General features: G+C 38.0%; 1 protein-coding gene across 1 annotated transcript; it reads left to right on the top strand.

Annotated features, from left to right (window-relative positions):
• Positions 1–9,230: 9,230 nt before the first annotated feature.
• Positions 9,231–18,862, top strand: LOC122716229 (zinc finger and BTB domain-containing protein 34-like). The gene is given in 5 exon segments (XM_043939119.1): positions 9,231–12,061; positions 12,063–12,075; positions 15,412–15,965; positions 17,103–17,282; positions 17,995–18,862. Coding segments are annotated over 5 exon segments (1,794 nt in total). The 5' UTR covers positions 9,231–11,689; the 3' UTR covers positions 18,670–18,862.
• Positions 18,863–22,303: the final 3,441 nt, after the last annotated feature.

Genomic DNA, 22,303 nt, shown 5'->3' with positions numbered 1-22,303 from the left:
GTTATGGAAATTCTTACAGAGTAGAATATAGATTTCGCCATTATTTACCTCTCAGATGTGTTCTCCAACAAATTTCACTAATATTCTGAATATATTTAATCAATCTAGATATTATAGTCACGATGTTCCAACACGATTCCATATATTCCGTTGACCTAGATTAGACATTAAGCGAAGAGATTCGCATTCCCCGTTTCCCTCCAAGCATGATGCCGTTGAAAGAAACAGATACATCAACGCGCGTTTTATAACCGCGAAACGAGTCCTGTGATCCGACAAACAGGCGTAGTAGCATTTTAGCGACGCAAAAATGCGAGGTGAAACTAGATTTCCGAGTAGGTTAATATGGAAGCTGAGCAAAGAATTCCTTGTCGCAGGACTCGCGGCCACTCCCATAGAGAAAAACAGAGATGGAAACTGTAAGAAACAGAGATGGAAGAAGGGAGTGTGAAACAGAGTGTATGGAATAGTCTGTGAAAAAGAGAGAAGATCAATAAATAATTTTGAACTAGTGAACGGACAGAAAGCCATCGATTGAAATTTTCATCATGCTTTCGCACGCGCATGTTCGTTCAATTATTTATTCACGGAATAGCGAACGGACAAGCGGGCGTCGTTGTTGGCGAGCAAACGAGCGAGCGAACTGTTTGACGTTGGGAGAGAAAAAAAAAAGAAAGAAAGAAAGAAAGAAAGAAAGAAAGAAAGAAAAAAAAACAAAGAACAAGATCCAAAATTTTCAGACGTTGTGGAAAGTTGGAAGAGAGGTAACGTCATTGAAAGGCTAATCCTGCCCCGGTATACCGTTTCTTTCTTCGCAGTTCAAACTTGGCGTAGATAACTTGGGATACAACTAATTTCACATTTAGCGTTCACGCGTCGAATTTAAACTAACACGTGATCTCGCCGCGTTATTATTAGGTGTACCATATAAAGCGTAGCCGGTGGTTTCTAGCGAATTTCTGTTCTGACACTCGGCCGTTTTGTGTTTTAATATCGCTCGCGTTCACGTTCGCGTCACCGTGGCGGCGTCCGCGCTTTAAATTCATTTCACGAAGTGCAGCAGCGTCGTGTTTGAAAAAGGGCGACGCACACGTCGTCGTCCTCGACGTTTTCAACGGCAGGCTCGCGTTACACAAGCGCGTGGAATTACAATATCGGATTTCATTTTCCGTCCATAGGAGCGTAGATTTCTCGGAGAAAAGAGGCGGAACGCTCCCAAGTGAAATTTGCCGCGCGGTGAACGGTTTTGCGCGATCACCGCTTCTCCTGTCCTCCTTCTGGAGAGGACAAGTATATTCTATACTAACAGAGGCTCGGCTAGGATGCTAGGCGTTTCCTTTGAGCACGATACAGTTCGTTGAAAATGCTTTCAGAGGCGTAGCGATGTATCCGGAGAAGAGAGGCACTCGTTTACTCGAAGAGAAGATATTTGCCCTCCAAATAATCCATTCTTCTCACGACCTTTTATTAATCGTCGCAACCCAATTTTTCTAACCTGTTGAACATCGAGGGAATGGTGAAGAATGCACGTATCTAATAATTCTTCTGGCATCTTAACGACCCATTCCCCATCGCTCTATCGCGCGATCGATTAATTATACATACCATTCATAATTGCAGCTGCAATATTATATTCAATGTAATTCAAGACAACGCTCATCCTCCCCCGCTCCTTTACCAACCGGCCTGTAAAAGGGAAGCTTTGTCAACTCGCCTCGTTATTCGTCCGTCGTCGTTCGAAGACCGATACACCGACGCATGAATGCGTGTATTTCGTACGCATTGCGTGAATCCGTATTCAAGGGGAAGAGGAACGACGATATGAAGCGGATGCGGCGTATTCAGCCAGGAATCAGCAGCAGTTGAATTCCGTAGAAATTTTCGTGGCTTCCCCAACGTGGGCAATAACGTGGATTCGGCCATCGTTTATCACCACTTGTAGCTCTATTCTGGCCGACCCAGCCGTTTTCCTCGTGCCCGTGGAGGAAGAACACACGAGGGTTAAACCATCTCGCTTCTGCGACGGTTGTTTAGCCGGGTCATGACGCATGTACATGCCCTCTTTCAACCCCTTATTTTCAGACCGTTTTCCCAGGTATCGTTGCCATTACCTTCTCTCGTCACCAGTGTGTCTCTTTCCTTTCTTTTCTTTTCTTTTTTTTTTCTTCTTTCATCTCCTTTCTTTCTCTCTCTCTCTCTCTCTCTCTCTCTCTCTCCTCTCCGTTCTCCCCTGCTCACTTTCCGAGCGAATTGAGGGCTCGACGACGACACGAACACGCCTGTGTAAACCGTCCCATTCTCCTGCAGCTATGTATACCTATATACAATTGCTGTTTCCCGACGTACGAGGGAGACAGTGGTCTGGCACGCGACTCCCGTGGCTTCCTCCACGTTCCCATTCTACTTTTGCTCCATCGACGCACAGCTGATCCTTCTTCCCTCGTGTCTGGCCAGATACCATCCTCGCTCTAGAGGGGAAAAAAAAAAAGAAAAAAAAAGAAAGAAAGACCAGCGTAGCGTGGAAAGTCAATGAGACAGCTGTAGCCTGAGCTAACTCCCTCAACAAGATTGATAATGAACCCATCCTCTTCCGGATGGATCGATTAGAAACAAGATGTTATTTATAGTCCTCTCTTCTTTTTTTTCTTTTTTATTCACAATTCTATCCATTTTCCCTGACCAGTTTCTAACTTTCAGGAACCACCCTTAACGGATAAAGATGCGGGCCAGATGAGGGGCGCTTTACTTTCCCTCCAAAAAAGGTTTTTCATCAGTCTTTGACACGGCAAGGCACGCTTCGCGATAGAAGAAGAAAGTTTCACGGCAAAGATAGCCGACGTATTAATTAACTGCTCGTGTATTAATGCTTCGTTTCGTAGTAATCGAAACGAGTAACGAACGTCGTAGCTGTTGCCTTCGTCATCGTTGTACACGTAGCGTGGAACTTTTAATATTCCACGGTATCGTTCTTCCTTTTCTTTCTTTCTTTCTCCTCCTCCCCTCCCTTTTTTTTTTCAACTAAAAATCACGCGAACTCTGCAACACAGAGACAGATTAGCGACAGAGATCGAAGTGATCGTGACGCGGAGACGGGAAGGGAATAAAGGAGGAGGAAAGGAAATTAACAAGCTCTCTTTTTCTCCCTATCGTCAATTTTATTGCGACTTCCACCAGATAGGCAGATTCATCGTGGCCGGTTGATTGCACGCTATCTAGAAGACCAAGATATGCGCGCACGAAGCCGAGAAGATGATGAAGTGAGAGTGATCGATAGTCGTGGGACGGTGCTCTCTTTTCAGTATTTCCAACTTTCCTCATCCCCTTTTTCTTTCTTCAACACTCCTCCACGAGTTTCTCACTCCAGTTTCCATGAGAACGACGGCCTCCGCCGCGCTTTCTTTGCAGTTTAACGCAGCGTCTATATATACAAGTTCGTTGCGATACGTGTCCCGATGCAAACGTACACCCACATTGTCAACGGCCAACAATGACGACGACTTGTTTTTCTTTCTCTCCGACGTCCCTTTCAAACTCTTTTCTTCTCTCTCTCTCTCTCTCTCTCTTTTTCTTCCACCCTTCTGTTCCTCCACGCTCCTCTGGGATGGATCTGGGGTGGATACTTTGCACGTACGAGTGCGTTAAACAATGAAATCTTTCAATTATGGCAAATTGCATGGTCGGCGGACGAGTTAATGATCAGACATTGAAGGAGGTTCGGTGCGTTTTCTTCTTTGCGTTGTTGATCGAACGTGGAAAAATTAAGAAATTTTTTTTTTTGCGATTTTAGATTTATTTCGATATATTATATATCGGTTGCTGTGTGATCTTCTAATAGTTCGATAGTAATACTAAGTAATACTAATCTTAGAAGCTTAAAAAAGTTTCGTAACACGATCTAGATTTTGGAATCAATATTGCATTCGAAATAAGTAAGGTAATTCAATTGTTTTCACGGAATTTTTATCACGAATGTTTAATAATGAAATTATATGTAATAATTGTATTATTAACAAGGAAAAAGAATTTCTTGAAGAGGACTATTTCTGAAAAATTTCATCGAGGCTCGTCGTAGAAAGTAATCTCCTCTAAAAGAACTATTTCGTTCTTCACAGATATTTCATAAAATCGTTCCCCAGTTTATTACACAACAGAATAAAATACCGCATCGACGATACACGTGCCATAACACTGCGAACGCGCCGACTTCGAATCGGTAACAATTTAAACCATTTCCCTCTCAGAAATAGGATATCAACAACAACAACAAAAAAAAGGGTTTAGAAAAATCGAAAAATAAATAGGATCAGAAATATATACATATGTATAAATAGCAGGAACAATTTCCGGTTCCCGTATTTCCTGCGTGCCACAAGCGCAATATTTATTCACGCGGGTACACAAGTTGAGCAATCAGCGAATGTTTACAAGCCCTTTCCCAAATTCATTAACGCGAGCTTTTCAGCCGAAATCCAGTGAAAATATTTCAACAGTGTAACGGCACGAAATTGGCGGTTCAACCGCCACACCGCCCGTTCTATCCACCATCGGCTTTCGCCCAACGGAAAGGGAGGGCGCGCGAAGAAACGGCAGAAGTTGTTGCCCTCGAGTTCATTTCCACCTTGTCGAGCCCGTTCGAGGCTCGATGAAAGAGACAAGGGTAAATCTTTCATAGGATGTTCATTCGACATGACGTCCCGTTGCAAAAACGTGATTGGAATAAAATGGCGGATCATTCGATTCCTTTCGAACGAAAGAGAAGCACGATGGTTGGTCGCCTTTTCTTCTCTCTCTCTCTCTCTCTCTCTCTCTCTCTCTCTCTCTCTCTCTCTTTCTCTCTCCTTTCTCTCTCCTCCCCACGCTCGAGTCCATGATTGAATTTATAATTTTTGAGATGGAAAATTGCGCACGGAGGGTATCGCGGAGAGTATCACGGCCGGGCGTCGATTCATCGCGGCCTCGCAATTTGGCGTGCTGTTAGCAAACCGACGGCTACAAATTGATGCCCTCTGGGCCCAATGTCGGTAAATTAATAGAGGCAGCGTTAGGTTCAATCGATGATGCGCAATAAATTGATGAAATCGTTATTGCACGGCCCCGGTATTATTTAATCAGCGATGCACACTTCATTCAAGCACAATTTTCTGAATAACCGTGTATAACTAGATGCTCGAATAACACGCCGGGGCGGACGGGGGCGGCCATTGTTCAACGACGTCGATGATACACTGTAGGACGTACGGCTTCGTGCCACCGCGCTTCGTTAATGACACCGGCCTGGTGTCACCCTTAACGCGTCACCCCGAGTCGCGTTCTCTCCCTCCCTCCCTCTCTCTCTCTCTCTCTCTCTCTCTCTCTTTTGCATTTCACATTGTCCCCTACCCTTTCCTTGGATTTTAACGCGTAATCGTTCACTCGAACCGTGAACTTGCGTGCATCGTTGGCAAGATTCAATGATTTAATCGACTCGCGACAAGATTTTCGCGACAAGTGTAAGAAAAAAAATGTCGAAAATATGATAATACGGTTTCACCGCTCTTCCTCCCCCAAGCTTCTTCTTAAAAATTTCCTTATTCCGGAAAGTTTTAAAACGTTCTCTTTTCTTTCGTTTCACCTTGTTGTTATACCTTGGATCCGGTTCCACGCGTGTTTACCGCGATACGGTAGCGAACCGTGCACTTGACAGTTAATAGGTAATGGTTATTCCTCTTATAACCGGGGAAAGCAAGTTTATTAAAGATCTGATCTTTTCCTTCACGCTCGACCGAAAAAAATCTCGTCTGAATATATATATATATACGTATATATGTAGTATATATATATCGTTCAGCTCTTCTCTCAGTCTCTCCCCGTATTCTTCGCCATTTCAACTCCTCTCTTTTCCGCTCTCTTATCCCTCCCCCGCTCCTCCTTTGTCCCCAAGATTTTTATTTCCCCGACCAACGGCAAAAATACGTTGTAATGCGGACCAGTTAACGGGGGCCGTTCCTTCCCTCGCGGAAATATACTTTTTAAATAAGACATCCACCGCCGTCTGCCGTGGATTTTCAGTGAAGGATTTGGGAGAGGCACAATCCCAGCGAGGAGGTACCGGACGAGTAAATACTTTATTTCAATCTTTAGAGCCTCCCGTGTCTCTTATCTAGAAGGTGAGCTACAATGCGATCTTTTCAATCGTGAGATAAAGTATATTCGTCCACGGGTTCAGGCGCATTCAGGAAATGTAGTAAGGGAGGCCGGCCGGGAGGGGTCGAGGGTTGTAAAACGACGATTTTATTCGTTCATCCACCGGTTAACGATCGGAGGAGGGATCCTTGGAACTCGACCAATGTATTTTATCCGGATGCAGATCGGCAAGACACGCGAAACCTTGATAGCTTTCGATGTAATCTGAAATTAATGCGCGTTACATGGAGTGGTTGAAGCGCGGCGAGGACGAGGAAGAAATTTAAGATAAGCCGTGGTCTGAATACAAATTTGAACAAGTATACGAACGAAAATGGAGATAATACGAAAATTCCTTTACCCGGTCACGCGGATACGGCAGAGGTTAGGCTTCCTTCTTTTATTCAACCTTGATGATACTTTTCCCTTTTCTCTTTTCTCGAAAAAATAGAACGCCTAGGAAAAAAGGGAAAAATTACCCTTGCTTGTCGCACGATTTCTAAAAAAAAGGGGTATTACCGTTTCCAAGTCGTCTTAAAGATATGCGCGATCTTTGCACGAGGCGGATATTCGAAATATCGGAGGATAGATAGATCAGTTCACCAGGAAGATAAATGGCGGTGAATTGAGCGTTTAACGAACATTAAACACCCCTTCGTCCTGGGTTAACATTAAGAGAGTTAACATCGTGATCCACTTCGCGTGCCGACCTTGATCAAACTGCCCAAGTGCACCCTTACGACGAACACTCACGCTCGAATCGTCGTTCACGGAGGAAACCAGTGCATCAGGGTTCATCAGAGCTCGAGTTGGCCACATTTTTCGAACATTTGTCTCTCTCTCTCTCTCTCTCTCTCTCTCTCTCTCTCTCTCTCTCTCTCTCTCTCTCCGTCATAACGATCAACCGATGCTCGAGCCGATGTAGCTACAAAGATACACGACGGCCGACGTTGTAACATCCTCTCGATGTTACAACCCGGTTTCCGGTTACCACGAGGGAGGGGGTGCGCTCGACGAGCGTGCGTGCGAGGAATCGTTGGGTGAGAACCTCGCACCCACCCCTCGATAACGACATTCCCATAGTTGGTGGCCACCACGGAGCCACGGATGGAGCACAATGAATCCCTAAGAAATAGCGAGAGAAATCCGAAGATGAACGGGTGAGACGGCGCGGCGGAGACGGGGATAAATAGAAGGAGCGAAGGAGCGGGCGAGACGGGGTTAAACGGGGGGGGGAGGGAGAGGAGGAAGAGGGAGTGGGGGAGGGAAAAGAGGCAGGCGCGTGAAACGAGACAGAGACGAGATAGAGAGGGAGAGATGTGGCAGGTGCAGGAGAGGATTCGCGTACGGGCGGGTGAGTTGTGCGTACCAATCGCGGGTGCAGGGTACGTCCGCAGGCACGCAGGAGGAGGCACGAAAACCGGGCACAGCCCCAGGAGCGGAGGGTTCCGGCAAACGAGACAAAACCGCCCACGCTGCTTCCTGGGGACCGGCGCGCGTCTGCTCGCGCTGCGACGAGTGCAACGCATTGAGTGCCGCGTGCGGAAAACGGGCTTCAACGCGGCTCGGTTGGGTGGTGGCCCGCTGCTGTTCACTCTTTGGAGAGAAAAGGGTTGCGCGAGGAGCGACAGGGACAGGGTGGGAAAAAGAGAGGGATGCGTGAAGGAGGAAGGGTGAAGAACGAGGGAAGAGGAAGAGGAGGACAGAGGAGAAGGAGGAGGAGGAGGAGGAGGAGGAGGAGGAGGAGAGTGGCAGGGGTTGAGTAGCGGAGGGGGGGGAGGGTCGGAGGGGACGGGTGGAAACTGGCGGAGGTTGGGCGACGGGGGTGGCGGCCGATTCTCGGTTGGTGGTAGTAGTGGCGGAGGCTAAAGGGGAAAGAGGGGTGGCGGGAGTGGTGGCGGCGGCGGCGGCGGCGGCGGCGAACATAAAATCCCTCGCACATGCCTGGTGCATTCATTAGGGGGGATGTGTCCGTGCAGCGTACACGTCGACCTGCATCCACGCCACCCTCTCTCTCTCTCGGCGCCACCCCTGGCCTCAGTCGCGCTCCGCGGCCAACTTGGTACACACGCCACTTTGTTGTTTCTCCCTCTTCGAGTTTCGTCCGCATTTGTACGTCATCGACGCCGCGTCGTGAGATAATCGTGATACGCGAGATCGTATCTCGTCTCGATTCTCTAACGATCGAAAGTTATATATATATATACATTTCTATATATATATATATATATATATACATACACACACATATATATATATATATGTATATACGCATATACACGGAAAGTTATTCCCGAATCGACGACGAATCGTAACTGTGCTCGTTCTCGTCTCTGAAAAAGAAAAGAAAGAAAGAAAGGAAAGGAAATAATAAAGAAAAAAAGGGGGAAAAAACTGAAAACTCTTCTCTCACTGTTTCGTCGCGCGCCTCGTCATGATCGCCGAGACAAGTTTAAGATACTGCATACTCCGCTCGGTGCGAACGATGTAACCATCAAGTGCCGTTTTATTGCCTGTTGTAACTGTAACTGTCATGTGCGCGGATGTACTGTCTACGACAGGGATCGCAGTTACGTGAACGTGAAGAGGATCTCTTGGTCTCTTGTCCAGGGGAGAAGAATCGTCCTCGTAAGATCGTCGCGGAAGATTTTCCGTAAGGGGGAGGAGATCTGATCCTCCTGCGTGCTGCGTGGTGCGGCTGTACGGCAGGCCGACAGGATTTCATGTTCACGAATTTCAGTAAACCAGGTAACGATGCGCCAAACACGCCTGCACAGGCAACGGCGCGTCGATTTTCAGATTTTCATAACGCGCGACACCCTCGCGTCGTTACCACTGTCGCGAGGACAACACGTTCGATTTGCGCGCTCGGCCTTCCTTGCGGCCTGGCTGCACGCGGCTGCTGTGTACGCTTAGAGGGGAGGCCACCACGGATACGCGCCTATTCTGCAGCTCGCAAAACAGCCTACCAGACCTGCCGGACCCATCGATCGCGAGATCTAGAGGCATGCGTCGCGTGTTCCTCCCTCTCTCTCTCTCTCTCTCTCTCTTTCTCTCCCTTCAAGGGACTAAGACGGGAACAGAATAGGCCGAGAAACCACCGCCGAACGTGAGACGGATGTATTATACTGGAACGAACGTTGAAAACGCGCTTCTTCGTTTTCCCAATCTTTAATAAAACGATGCACGACTCGGTTTTCGGTCGATTTCGTTTTCGTTTCGTTCGTTTTTTTTCTTTTATCATTCTGTTTTTACGCGAGCTGATAATCGGATAGGAAAATAAGGGAAAAGCGGTTTTTCCATCGATTGATAGTCGGAAAATATGTCGGAATTTCGGCACGCGGGGAATTCTATACGGATTTCAATAATATAATACACTGTAAACTAGACTGGCGTTTATTGGTTTGATCCATCCGATTGAAACGTAAACTAATCCTGGCGCGAACAAAAATACGATGGGGGTGGGGGAGTGGAAGGGGGAGGGGGAGGGTGGAGGGGTTGTCAATTTTCGAGGACATATATTCGTGGACGAAATACGCGCGCAATTTCTGACCGCTGCAATCGTGCAGCGGTTCCATTGTTTCAGATGGTAAAATGAGATAAATCATATTCTTTCACACCCTACATGGGGAATCCATGAAACGAGGTAGATTTATCAGAGGTGAAATTTCAACGTTTCAAACACGCGCAAAGACTGACTCTTGCTCAATTAAATGATAAAGGACCCGTGTATATAAAAAGTCCATATATTTTTTTATATATTCGTATCATTAAAATTTAGACTCGACGAGTAAGAGAAATTAATGAAAAGAATTTCTTAAGTAAGAATTTCGTAAGTCGAAATTGTAATATTAATTACGTGATAACGCGTATTTCGCGTCAATATCGTGAATTGAGAAAACTTTGTTTTTTCGATTTAACATTTATAATTAAATTAACGACGAATAAATAGTTCATTATCTAGTAGTTCATATCTAAAAATTTCAATTTTAGTTACGTAACGCAATAAATATTAAACGTAGCATTTTTTGTACGATACGGATTGAAAAAAAAGAAGAAAAAGAAGAAAAAATAAAGCGAGAGGGAAATATATTCGTTTCCTCGAAATTCAGAGATACGAAATTTCTAGAAATTCGTATGTTTGAACTGCGTAAAACGTTTTTCGATTCACGAACGAAATATTTCTTAAGATGTAATTTAAAAGCAACGTCCTATGGGATAGTCTTTTATAAAACTTTGCAATGTAAATTTTTTAGGAATAAACCAGTCATGTTCTGCACTTGAAAAACTTGGAATTTAAGAAAGAAGAAAACAAAGAGAGAGAGAGAGAGAGAGAGAGAAAAAAAAGAAAAAAAAAGAAGAAAGAGGAAAATTTATAAGTAGAGATTTGAATAAAAGAGGCGAACCAAGTGCAACATTAGAATTTTCACGGTATTATTTATGCAATATTTCTTCGGTAACATTCTTTCCGTATGCAAACACAAAACATCGTAACTTCTTAGACGGTACACTCCGGTGGACAAATATTGCAACAGCGATATATCAAGATTAATTTTTAATCTGCCGCGATGAGCGGTGGGAAAAGGATTCATAATTTATCATGCGCGTACAGCAGGCTGATACATCGAGTTACGCATAGATTAAGATAAAAAGCGTAGAAAAAAAAAAAAAAAATTAGAAAAATATTATTTTAAAAACGAAAAAAAAAAAAAAAAAAGAAAGAAAGAAAGAAAGAAAAATGTTACAAAACTAACGAACCGTTATCGTTCATTTCATGTCGCTTTAAGCAGCGTGCACGTTTAAAACTAGCTTAAAAAGAGATTCGAGCATAAATCGATGCGTTTACACTCGATCGTTTCTGTCTCGAACGACAAGGGATAACGGAAAGCAAATAATACTCTTGTCTACTCTTTTTTCCCGTTTCTCGAATGCCTATTCTATACTCGATATGACGCATCGATCGACGTATGTGATCCATCGATCGCGCGAAATATCGCTCGAGAGGGAGGAAAATTCGTTCGTAATGCACGTAAAAGTACATAAGTCACGATTTTCATCTGTACAGACAATAATCGTGAAACGTATAATAGAACGTTCGACATGGGTCTTGGGTAAAGTTTCCCCTCGTTTCAAGATCACGGATTTTAACCGTGCTCTTTCTCCTCCTAAGCTACATCGCCGCATTGTCGCCGAGGAAACATATGGTCGAGCGCAGCAGCGTGCGTCTTTTATCGGGACGGCGTATTTTATGCGAACTTTCTTACCACTGCATTAAACTTTATTGCACCGTCGCGAATCTCTGTTGCTTTTTTATATTCGAGCTTGAATTGTGCACATATCTTTCACGAACTATCGTAAAATTCAATCCGAACGATGGGGCCAAACATCGCATTAATATTAAAATTAGAATTAGAATCACGATTAATATTAAACTTTGAATTGATTCGAGTATAAAAGAAAAAAAAAAAGAAAAAAAGATCGCTCGAATATTATTATTCCATCGATTATTCGTGATGAGAGAAGAAATATGATGAATATGGATAAAAAAACGCGATACGTTATTACGATCGCGTCGCGTAATTTTTGGTGCGCGCGCAGTTATCGCGCGCGCATGCGCGGTGCGAAAAAATCGCGCCAGCCGCGTGGCACCGCTGCACTTCCGGTCTATATCGCGCGAAGATCGTCCCTGAAGATTTGCCAGCTTCGCACAAGACAGAGAAATGTTTTATTTCGCGATGCTACGTCAACTGTAGGGCAAGAAACAGGCGACGTATCGAACCATACAATACGTCGCGATGTAATATACTCCTGCTTCCACTTGTTTTCCTCGTGGAACAATCAAGGCCATCGCGAGATAATTATGCAGATAACAGTGATGCTCGCCGGTATTCCACCTGTATGGAGGATCTACAGGTCCGTTTTTTTGCCTAAAGATAAGATTTACTGTATTCTTTTTTCTTTTTTTTTTTTTTTTTCCTCTATATATATATGCCTGTTGTTAACGTTGTCGATCTTTGATCTTTTACACGAACGATACTCGAACACGCACGCACAAACATGTACATTATATTCTCAACGAATATTTCTGTTTTCGATTTTTCGTTTGTTCCAACAATTATACTTTGGAAGGTTCATAGTTTTTTTTTTTTTTNTTTTTTTTTTTTTTTTTTTTTTCATATTTACACGCATGAGATGTATTATATACTTTAAAAACAGATTTTCTCATATGGTATGTAGAGAGAACTCGTTCGAGGAACCGGTTCGCACAATTAATTGCGTAACCATTTAGTTGACCCAGGATGATGTTGCTAATGTCTAGAAAACGCGGCTCTTTGTTAGAGATAGGTTTGTTCTTCGATGCGATTAAAAGGAATCCAATGTAAATGCGCCAATTTTTCTGATAATTATTCGACTATGAAACGAATAAATTCGATTTGATATTGTCGGATATCATTTTATTTTTATTTTATTTTATTTTTTTTTTTTTTTCGTGTTTATACATTCTGTCGCGGTTCTGTTCGAGATAAAAAGAGAGGGGAAAAAAAGAAGAAGAGGGGGAAAAAATGAGAAAGAAAACGAAAAATGGAATATCGCGAGAAATGTTCTGGAAATAGAGTTACGCGATGCGGAACGCGGACGAATTCAAGCAACGGATCGTTTAAATTTTTCTCTTCGGTACAAAATTTCGAGTCCATTGTAATACGATTAATATTCTCATTCGTCGCTTGCTTACGCGTATTCGTTAAACGAGACGTTTCTCGTCAGGAATAAATATCCATAGTAATTTATTACGATGCTCGAGCTTCCTTCGAAATTATCGTTTCGAACGTTTCCAGTCGGTTTACCTTTTATTAAAAATATCACGGGCACGCCCGACTGGCAACACTTATTATCTTCATCGATCTAATATTCGAAATCGTCAGAAACTTAACGAGGCTCGAGATAAATTCAATTATAATTACATTTATTTTATCCGCTTATATATATATATATATATCGAGTTTCTATTTACATATCGTCGTACGAGGATAACCTCGACGAATAGTAATTTTGCACGGTGTCAATCAAAGTGCGGATTAAATCTGTTAATGACCGAGGCAAAGCTTGTAAACCCGAATATTCGAAAACCGATTAAGAAGATTTTCCAATTTTCCCGCTATCTATTGATTTCGTATGGTTAACACGATTATCAGCCCGGTTCGCGGATCGTATCGAAATTAATATCAGAAAGCGCGAATTACCGTTTATTGCAGTCAAATGAAACCGAATGACCCTTTTGCACCGCATGATTTTCCGTGAAATGTAATCCCTTCTCGTATATAACTGAGCTCGTTTAACCAAAGAAAGAAAAGAGGACGACTTGAAAAGAAGGAAGAAAAAATAAAAGGAAAGAAAAGAAAAGAAAAATTGCGAGATCTTCGTGTTCACGAATCGTCGTCACGAAGTAGTTACGGAATAAAACCGTATAAACGATCCTTTGGATTAAGCAGTTTCGATTTCTTTTTTCTTTTTCCTTTTTTTTCTTTGGGATTAAGGGGAAAGAGGAAACGGGTTTTGAGACTTTCTTTTTATAGCACTTCGTTCAAGGATCTATGAATTTTACATGTATTACGTGCATTACAACAATGTGACGATGTATAGTTTGTCGCGTTTCACGGAAAGCCGAACTTCCGTGTAACACTTTCGAAAGTATCACGATATATCTTTAAACGTGTTCGTAAATTGTTTTACAAAAAGAGAAATTATATTGATTTTTTTGTTTTTCAATCATAAGCTTTTTAAAATGAATAGAGACCGTTTCGTTTAATTTTATTTATCGCGAAAACGTTTCAAGCTTTTGATTGTACTTTAAATATTAAATATATTAAATATATAACAATTGAAATCATTTATATTTTCGATAACAATACACGATAGGAATTTTGTTAGTAAGAGAAAAGAGCCCATTGAACGAAGTATAATTTCTGTTGAATTATCGTGCTATGCACAGTCAATAAGATAAATGCATTTATCTCGGCATTCGTTTAAAATATAATTGAATGAGACATTTATTTATTTTAACTTTTAATGTTTATGTATATAGTTTGTGCATTTTCACAAATAATTTCATTCAGATAGGTTATGTATCGGTATATTGGTTTCAGTTTAACTTTATAATTGTCTTATTATTTTGTACTGTTTCAATAATTGATCATTTTTTTTTTCTATACAAAAATTGAAAAAGAAAAAAGAAATTTTAAAAAAATAATATTTATTATTATAATTTATTATTTTGTACTTTTCGAAAGATAGATAAATATTTATCTATCAATAATGATAATTTTTTCTAATTTATCGTGACATTTTATAATGAAATAGAATTTATAATAATATTAATGAAAAAATATTTAAATATAAAAGAAAAAAATCTTTTATCTATTCGAAACTGTTGGGAGAAGTCTTATTGTGCGACTAGTAACGTTTGAATTCGAGCGCCCTTCGCGCCATTCCCCCCGGCAGATGCACGAAGGTCAAAAGTATTTTAAAAATAAGGCCGTAGGCATTGGCAGATTGGTATGGTAGTGGACGTTAAGGGTCGGGTGGCGTTGTAATGGCAAAAAGTTTGCGAAAGGTGAGTAATCATCGGGACGATAAACAAAGTTGGGTCGTTAGTGTATACGATACGTTAGTTAGCTGGCGCTGGGTTTAGGTAAATAAAGCCGCGTGTGAAGCGTGTTTGAATGGTTAGAAATCGAGCATCAACAAATCGAGTTTTCGCGAGAAGGCTCGTGGCTAGACGAGTACGGCCGACAATGGCGCCCAAGCCTCGCGAATATTGACATTGCCGAAAACATTATCTTCGAATATAGGATATTATCATATCCGTGGGTGACACATACTGCGTCGTAATTAATACTCTAACCTTCTTTTAATTCGCGCTACATTTATCGAAGTGAAATCGTGTACAGAGTTATTTGTCGTTGCCGAGGTTATGCGAAAAAATGTTTTCGGCACGTATAGTAGCGACGCGTGAACCCTGAAGGGTTTTACAGTTATACTGCAATGTGGCACATTTGCAGAAGCACGGAGGAAGTTGTGTGGGTCTAGAGTTGCGATATAATCTCTGAGGAGATATCGTCAAGCCGATATAGGAGAGTGTGCGTGAAGAAGGCGTGTGAGTTAACGTTTTAAGGGTTAGGGAGTCATTCTGTAGTCAGGGTGATCAAAGTCTTTAGTGTGGACAGTTCAGGGCAGCTAGTTTGGTTGTAGGGTCGGGATTGGAGATAGACAAGATGGACCAACAGTATTGCCTACGGTGGAACAACCATCCAGCCAACCTCACAGACGTTCTCAGCTCCTTACTTGCCAGAGAGGCACTCTGCGACGTAACCCTGGCGTGTGTTGGAGAGACTTTCAAGGCACACCAGACGATACTCTCTGCATGCAGTCCATATTTTGAGAGCATTTTCCTTCAGAATACCCATCCCCATCCAATTATATTCCTGAAGGATGTCAATGAAACGGAAATGAAGGCATTGCTGCACTTTATGTATAAGGGGGAAGTTAACGTTAGTCAGCATCTGTTACCGATGTTCCTTAAAACAGCTGAGGCATTACAGATTAGAGGCCTCACTGATAATAGTGTAAATAACAAGACAGAAGAGAAAAGTCCATCGCCAGAACCAGAAACGCAAACTGGTATTAGGCATACTGAATCGCCTAACCTTCAGCCTCCTCCTGAAAAGAGGAAACGAAAGGCTTCGGGCAGCTATGATGTTTCCCTTAGTGGTCCACCCAGTGAACGGTTCATGTCAGATTCTCAGGTATGTAATTTTAAATATTGTACATTTTTGTGCATGTAAGTATTATTAATTTCATATTTTTGTTATTAGTAATATATTGTAATATATTGTATTTTCTTTTTTTTTTTTTTTATAATAATTCTTTTTATTATTATTTTAATATCTGTGTATACAGAAAATAGTTATTTAATAATAAATTTAGTAAATATATAATATATAATAAAATAATAATAGTGATTTATCGCATTATAAGTTATGAGATTCTTATTACTCCAAAAATATTTGTATATATTTTCTTACAATACTTATTATAATTATTTTGTTAATATTTTTTTTTAGAAAAAAATATAAAGCAAAATATTACAATTTATGTTTTTTTAACTTTATTATTTTTAAAGTTTTCACATACTCCAATAATTGTAGACATCAGTTTCATTTTTAAATAATCCTTATTTTCATTATAATATTTAATAAGTAATTTATAATCAAAATTAAAAAAGAGGTTATATTTCAATAATATTAAATTAGTAAAGTATTAATAATGATAAAAAATAATGATATGTATTATTTATCTTTGAATATAAAGTATATGTATGATATAATTTTTTTTATTTTATCGTGCATTTGTTTAGTAATTTCTGTATTATGCATAAATTTATATTAAGATATTAGATGTATGTAAATTAATCACTTTTGAAGAAATTATTTTCAAAACATATGCTCCCGCGAAGTTATGCGCGTGCGTTATACATGCTTACGTATACATATACACGTGTAGTCACGTGTATATGCGCAAAATTTCTTTACAGGTAGCGCTTAAAATTCGAAGATAATGATCATAATTTATTATCATTAAATTGTATATCTATATGATTGGACAGCTTTCCAAATATCTGTACTTGTAACCTTGAGGTATATTACAAATGCTGATTTTAAAATATCATTTTTGTCACAGACTAATCTCCCAGAAATAATGATGTATTGAATTTTTTTTTTTCTAAATATTTTATATATTATAATTTAGATACAGATTTTATAAATAATATGTAGTAATAAAAATAATTCTATTTAATCCAAGAAATCTTTCATTTTATTTTAAATAAACTCAATTTTAATATTAATTTTTAATATTAATTCAATTAATTTATCATTTTTCAGACATCGTCACAATGTAGTTACAAATCAAGCCCTCCTGTGATTCCAAAGTCAAATAATGCCATGGGAGCTGATTTGGAAGATGGTAGTCGACCTATGTCTCCTGCATCACAGCCACAACCTTCGATCAAGCAAGAGTTAGATCATCACTTACCAGACTTCCATGACAACATTTCCCTCCCAGTAAGTATTTTTTTTTTTTATATAATTACCTTTTAAATATCTATAATAAAAATATTATTAATGCATGTTAATAATATACTTTGTAGCATGTAAATAATTTGTGGTATGTGGTAATTTGTAGATATGTACTAATAAAATGAATATGCTTTTTTAGTACGAAGTTCATATAGTAATTTCATATTTCATGAAATATATTTTGTTTTATAATTATCTCATTGTGTTAATTTAATTTAAAAATCTTTTCTTATTTATTACAATATTCAATTTTTTTTATAATTCTGATATGTGTTTTTTTTTATATTTGTAGTTATTTAAAGTAGTTTTGGTATAGTATAAATTTTGATATTAATATATCTTAATTTGATTAATTTTTTTGTATTACGTATTATTTTTATTTCAGAATGTTATTTTATTCTTTTTTATTTTCGTATTTTATAATATTTTTGTATTAATCTATACCTTATCAAAAGATATTATTGTTATATCATATAATTCAATATATTGAGTAGATTATATAAAAAAAAATATGAAGTTTCGTTACTATTCCTATAATCGTTGACTGTCTATTATTTTCCTACAACTACTCAGTCCAAACAAACATGGGAAGGAAGGGATATCATAGAGATACAAAATTGGCTTCTTATATGCTAAAAGACAAAATTAAAAAAAAATGTGTTGATTAAACACATATCCTTTCCTTCTCTGTTGACAGACTAGTGTGGAGTGGGAAGTTCAGAGAGATGGGAAGAGTGACGAAACTATGGATGTACAGAACATGACCCAAAATCAACAAGATTCTGCTGTGATACAAGTTTCTTGTGAAAGCACTATCATGGCTGGAGGTTCTATGTCTATCAATATGTCAGGGACTACATCTGAATGTTATGATAATTCTTACAAATCTTCGCAAAATCAATCTACATCTTTAAAGTGTAATTCACAGAAAAATAGTAATGCAGAATTCAGTTCCATTCTTGATTCATTTCCAGAAAGTAATGCAAGTGCTAAAAAATTTCATGATAATAATGAGATACATAGATCAATAATTGTAAATCCACAGCCAAGCATGTCAGTAATTCAATCAACTTTATGTAATATTTCACAACGTTCTATTCCTCAAAGTAGAAAAACTGGTAAATTTAAAGTTGGATGGTTAGATATGTATTCTTGGCTTCAATATGATGAGAGATCAAACCTTATGTTTTGTAAATATTGTAGAAAATGGAGTGATTCAATGCCTGAAATACGTACTTCATTTGCTGCTGGAAATGGTAATTTTAGACTTGAAATTGTGAATCATCATGATAAGTGCAAGGCTCATAATTTGTGTGTTGCAAAAGAAAGTGAAGCAAGAGGAAATTATACTTACATCATGGAAACATATTGATTTTTTATTATGAATGCATTTTAATAATATTGATTTGTGATTTATTTTGCTCAATTAAGATTCAGATTAATTTTTACCATAAAAAAATGGTTTGTCATGCAAGACAAAATTACTTCGTAAACATTCTTTTTTTCTTACTTTTTATTATTATAAAATCATATCTGCATGTATATGCATAATTATTTGAGACTGTATAAACACTATCAGTCATGCCACATTATGATAAAATATGTTTGCATGATATTTGTCTTATTAAAAAATATACGATGTATTTTTACATTATATTTTGAAATTTTTCAAAAGTATATATATATTTTTCTATATTTAATTTTAACAAATTATTAAAATAAAATTCATGCATTTTAAATATAATAAACACAAATTAAAAATGTGCCTTGCATCGATTTGTTTTTATGGTTGTTATCGCAAATACCTAGAACATTTTTTTTACCTCTTTTATCAAATCTTATAATTAATTCTTTTCGATAAAGCAAATGAAATTTATAAAAATAATGATATGTGTAGTATTTAATGCTATACTTATTTTATATTTTTGATTATTAAGAATTTCAATTTTAATTATAACATTTTTAAATATTTTATATTAGCATTATATGAATTAAGTCTGGTATGTGTCTTGATTAATTAATTATATATAATTAAAATTATAAATTTCATTTTTTATTCCAATTATAATATACAATATATGTGTGTGCATGCTAAAATTGGTTGATTCAAGGAAAACTTCTTGTTAAAAATATTAGATATTTTAACGAATATTTAATAACACGATGTAGAAAATTTTATGAATTGTGTATATTGCTTAGATTGTAGATTATTTTAATAATGCGTTAAGAATATATTAGAGTTTATAAATTAAGTCGAAGAAAGATATAAATTTTTATGGGTAAAATACATTTATATATTTAAAATACATTTATATATTTAATTACTTATGACGTGACATATACTTTTACAAAGTGATCGAATATATTAAAATTCACATTTATAGGTTTTTGAACCTAACATTTTTATGTAACGTTTATACAGATAATAACGTGAACTGTCGAATCATGTTATTAACATTAAAATATTGTTAGGAAGAAACGAATTGCCAAAGCATGTGCATTTTTATAATGATGCGCTTCTGTGATGAATATTTCACGCGTGAAATATGAAATTCCAATATTTTTATTATAGAGAATGCTGATTTTATCGTATCAAATATACGAATAAGCATGCATTTAGGATTTCAATGGATTGTGTTTCATCGAATGATAAATCCTTCTCTCTTGTTATTATTAATTATGTAAATAAAAAAATGATTGTTATAAGCTTTGTTTTATTATTTGTAAATTTTGAATAATTAAAAGTATGTATTATATTTTATATTTGTGTAGATTTAAAAAAATTTCGTAAACAGCAAAAAGAAAAAAAATCATTTCGATTGCAATTTTGTGCTCTTTTTATATTTATTTATCTTATTTACTATTTTTTCAAATAAATGAAATATTAATTTATTTTAATATTTATTATTATTCAGAGATTATTTGAAAATGAATTTTTTTCTATCGTTGCTTATAGCATATAATAATCAGAATGTGATAATAATGGTAGATTTTTCGAGACGGAGGAATTCCATAGATAAATGATATGAAGCGACTTTGTTCAACAGTAGAATTTATAATGTATAATCGTGACGTGTGCAGGGTCATCCAGTTGGACTGCTAGGAGAAGAAGGAGGAGCAACAACAGGCACGCTAAGCGATGGCGTGTCAGGAATTGAATCATCTGAACATCATAATCCCCCAGAAATGCTCGACGGGCTCGATGGTAAGACCTATAAATATCTATAATTACGATCAAAATTACATTTAGATTTCACGTATTTCCCCTTCGTTTCTACACCATTATCATGGTTATTGTTATCAAATTAATTTTTCATCACTTTTTAATTAATTTATTTCCGTATAATACACGAATCTATTTGTGTCGTTATTGTTATATATTTTTTTTCAGTAATAAAAATTAAAAATAAAATTGATAATTAAGAAAAGAATAAATGGAAAAGAGATGGAAATACGCGAGATCTAAGAAATCGAGGGAGATGTGCATGCACGTTTGCAAGAATTTTTGCGCGTCGAATCGTACATAGGCGTACGAAGCGAGCATCCCTCTATTTCCAAGTCTGGCAAGCGTAGTGAGTGGTAACCTCTTTTTAGAAAACACGAACAACTTTCTTTGCTACGACGTATCCTGTATATGTGTATGTGTATATATATGTATACATGAACTGACGATGTGTGTGCGTGTACTATATATATATGTATATATATATATGTATATATATATATACGGGTATAGATGACATAATATTCATCCTTGGTGTTGTGGTGATGGTATCGTGCATTTGCTATGTCATTATGTGGTAGTTATAAATCCAGTAATTGTGTTAATAATACAATAGGAACTATATCTAACAAAAACACAATTGGTTCTTTTTCTTTTTTTTTTCTTTTTTTTTCTTCTTTTTTTTTTTTTTTTTTTTTTTGGAAAGTGGTATCGGCAAAGTGGACATTTCTTCTGTTGGTATCAGCAAATGGACAGTACATTCCTGTTGTGATTGAGTTATTTAAGATAGTCGTGTGATCGATGACTGCGTATGTATGATCTTATGTATGTTGCCTTTTATTTATTTATTTTTTCCTTCCCCTCTTTCTATCCTACATACACGTACATACATATATATACATATATACACGCGCATACATATACACACGCATCCACACATTTATCCCTCTACCTATTCAGTGGATCTGTGTGTGCGTGGCCAAATAACGGTGTGAACATTTTTGCAAGAGGCTTTCGAATGAATGAGTGAATGTTCGCGTGAGGTACAAATGTATATACGTGTGTCTTGTGTCTATAGTTATAAAATTTATTTATAAACGAGTACATATATATATGTATATACGTATATATATGTAAATATATCCCATACATCTATATGTACGTGTGTATGTATGTATATATATACGTATATCATTATCATTATCACGGCGGGATTCTCTGTGCATGTCTTTTACACACTGTTTTCTCTATCCTCTTACAAATACCTTTATGCCACATCTTACGTCATCGTAACTACCGATCTTAATCTTACATTCTCACGCGTCTCTCTTGCGCTATTTGTCTTTAACATGTGTATCGCCAGTTTTTACACGAGAATAAACGAAAATATTAGCAACAAAATACGGATATAATAACGCGTTCTGCGTTTTGTTACGTAAGTGATCGAACACGAACGTCATACCGGTAGCAAAACGAGTTACATAACACGGTCGTTTTCGATGGTATAATCGTGATTATTCTTGAGGCGATTTTCGTCGCGTGTGATTGTCTCAAGAGAAACAGGTTGCGTTATACGTGACATCGATGGTCAGAGAATGTAAGGATTTTGTTGCTAACGTGATTGTTCGTTTAACCTTTTTTTTTTTTTTTTTTTTTTTTTTTTTGAGAACTATTGACGCTCTTGCAGACATGTCGTCGTCGTCGTCATCGTCATCGTCGTCGTCGTCGTTGTCTTTTTTGTCATCTTTGTTCCTGACATGGTTGTCGTTTTAGTATTTGGTTT

The sequence above is a fragment of the Apis laboriosa genome, unplaced genomic scaffold (genome assembly GCF_014066325.1).
Source record: "Apis laboriosa isolate Shangri-la unplaced genomic scaffold, ASM1406632v1 scaffold43_cov150, whole genome shotgun sequence".
NCBI lineage: Eukaryota > Metazoa > Arthropoda > Insecta > Hymenoptera > Apidae > Apis > Apis laboriosa.
Note: the sequence above shows the minus strand (reverse complement) of the source record. Positions and strands in the feature narration are given on the sequence as shown.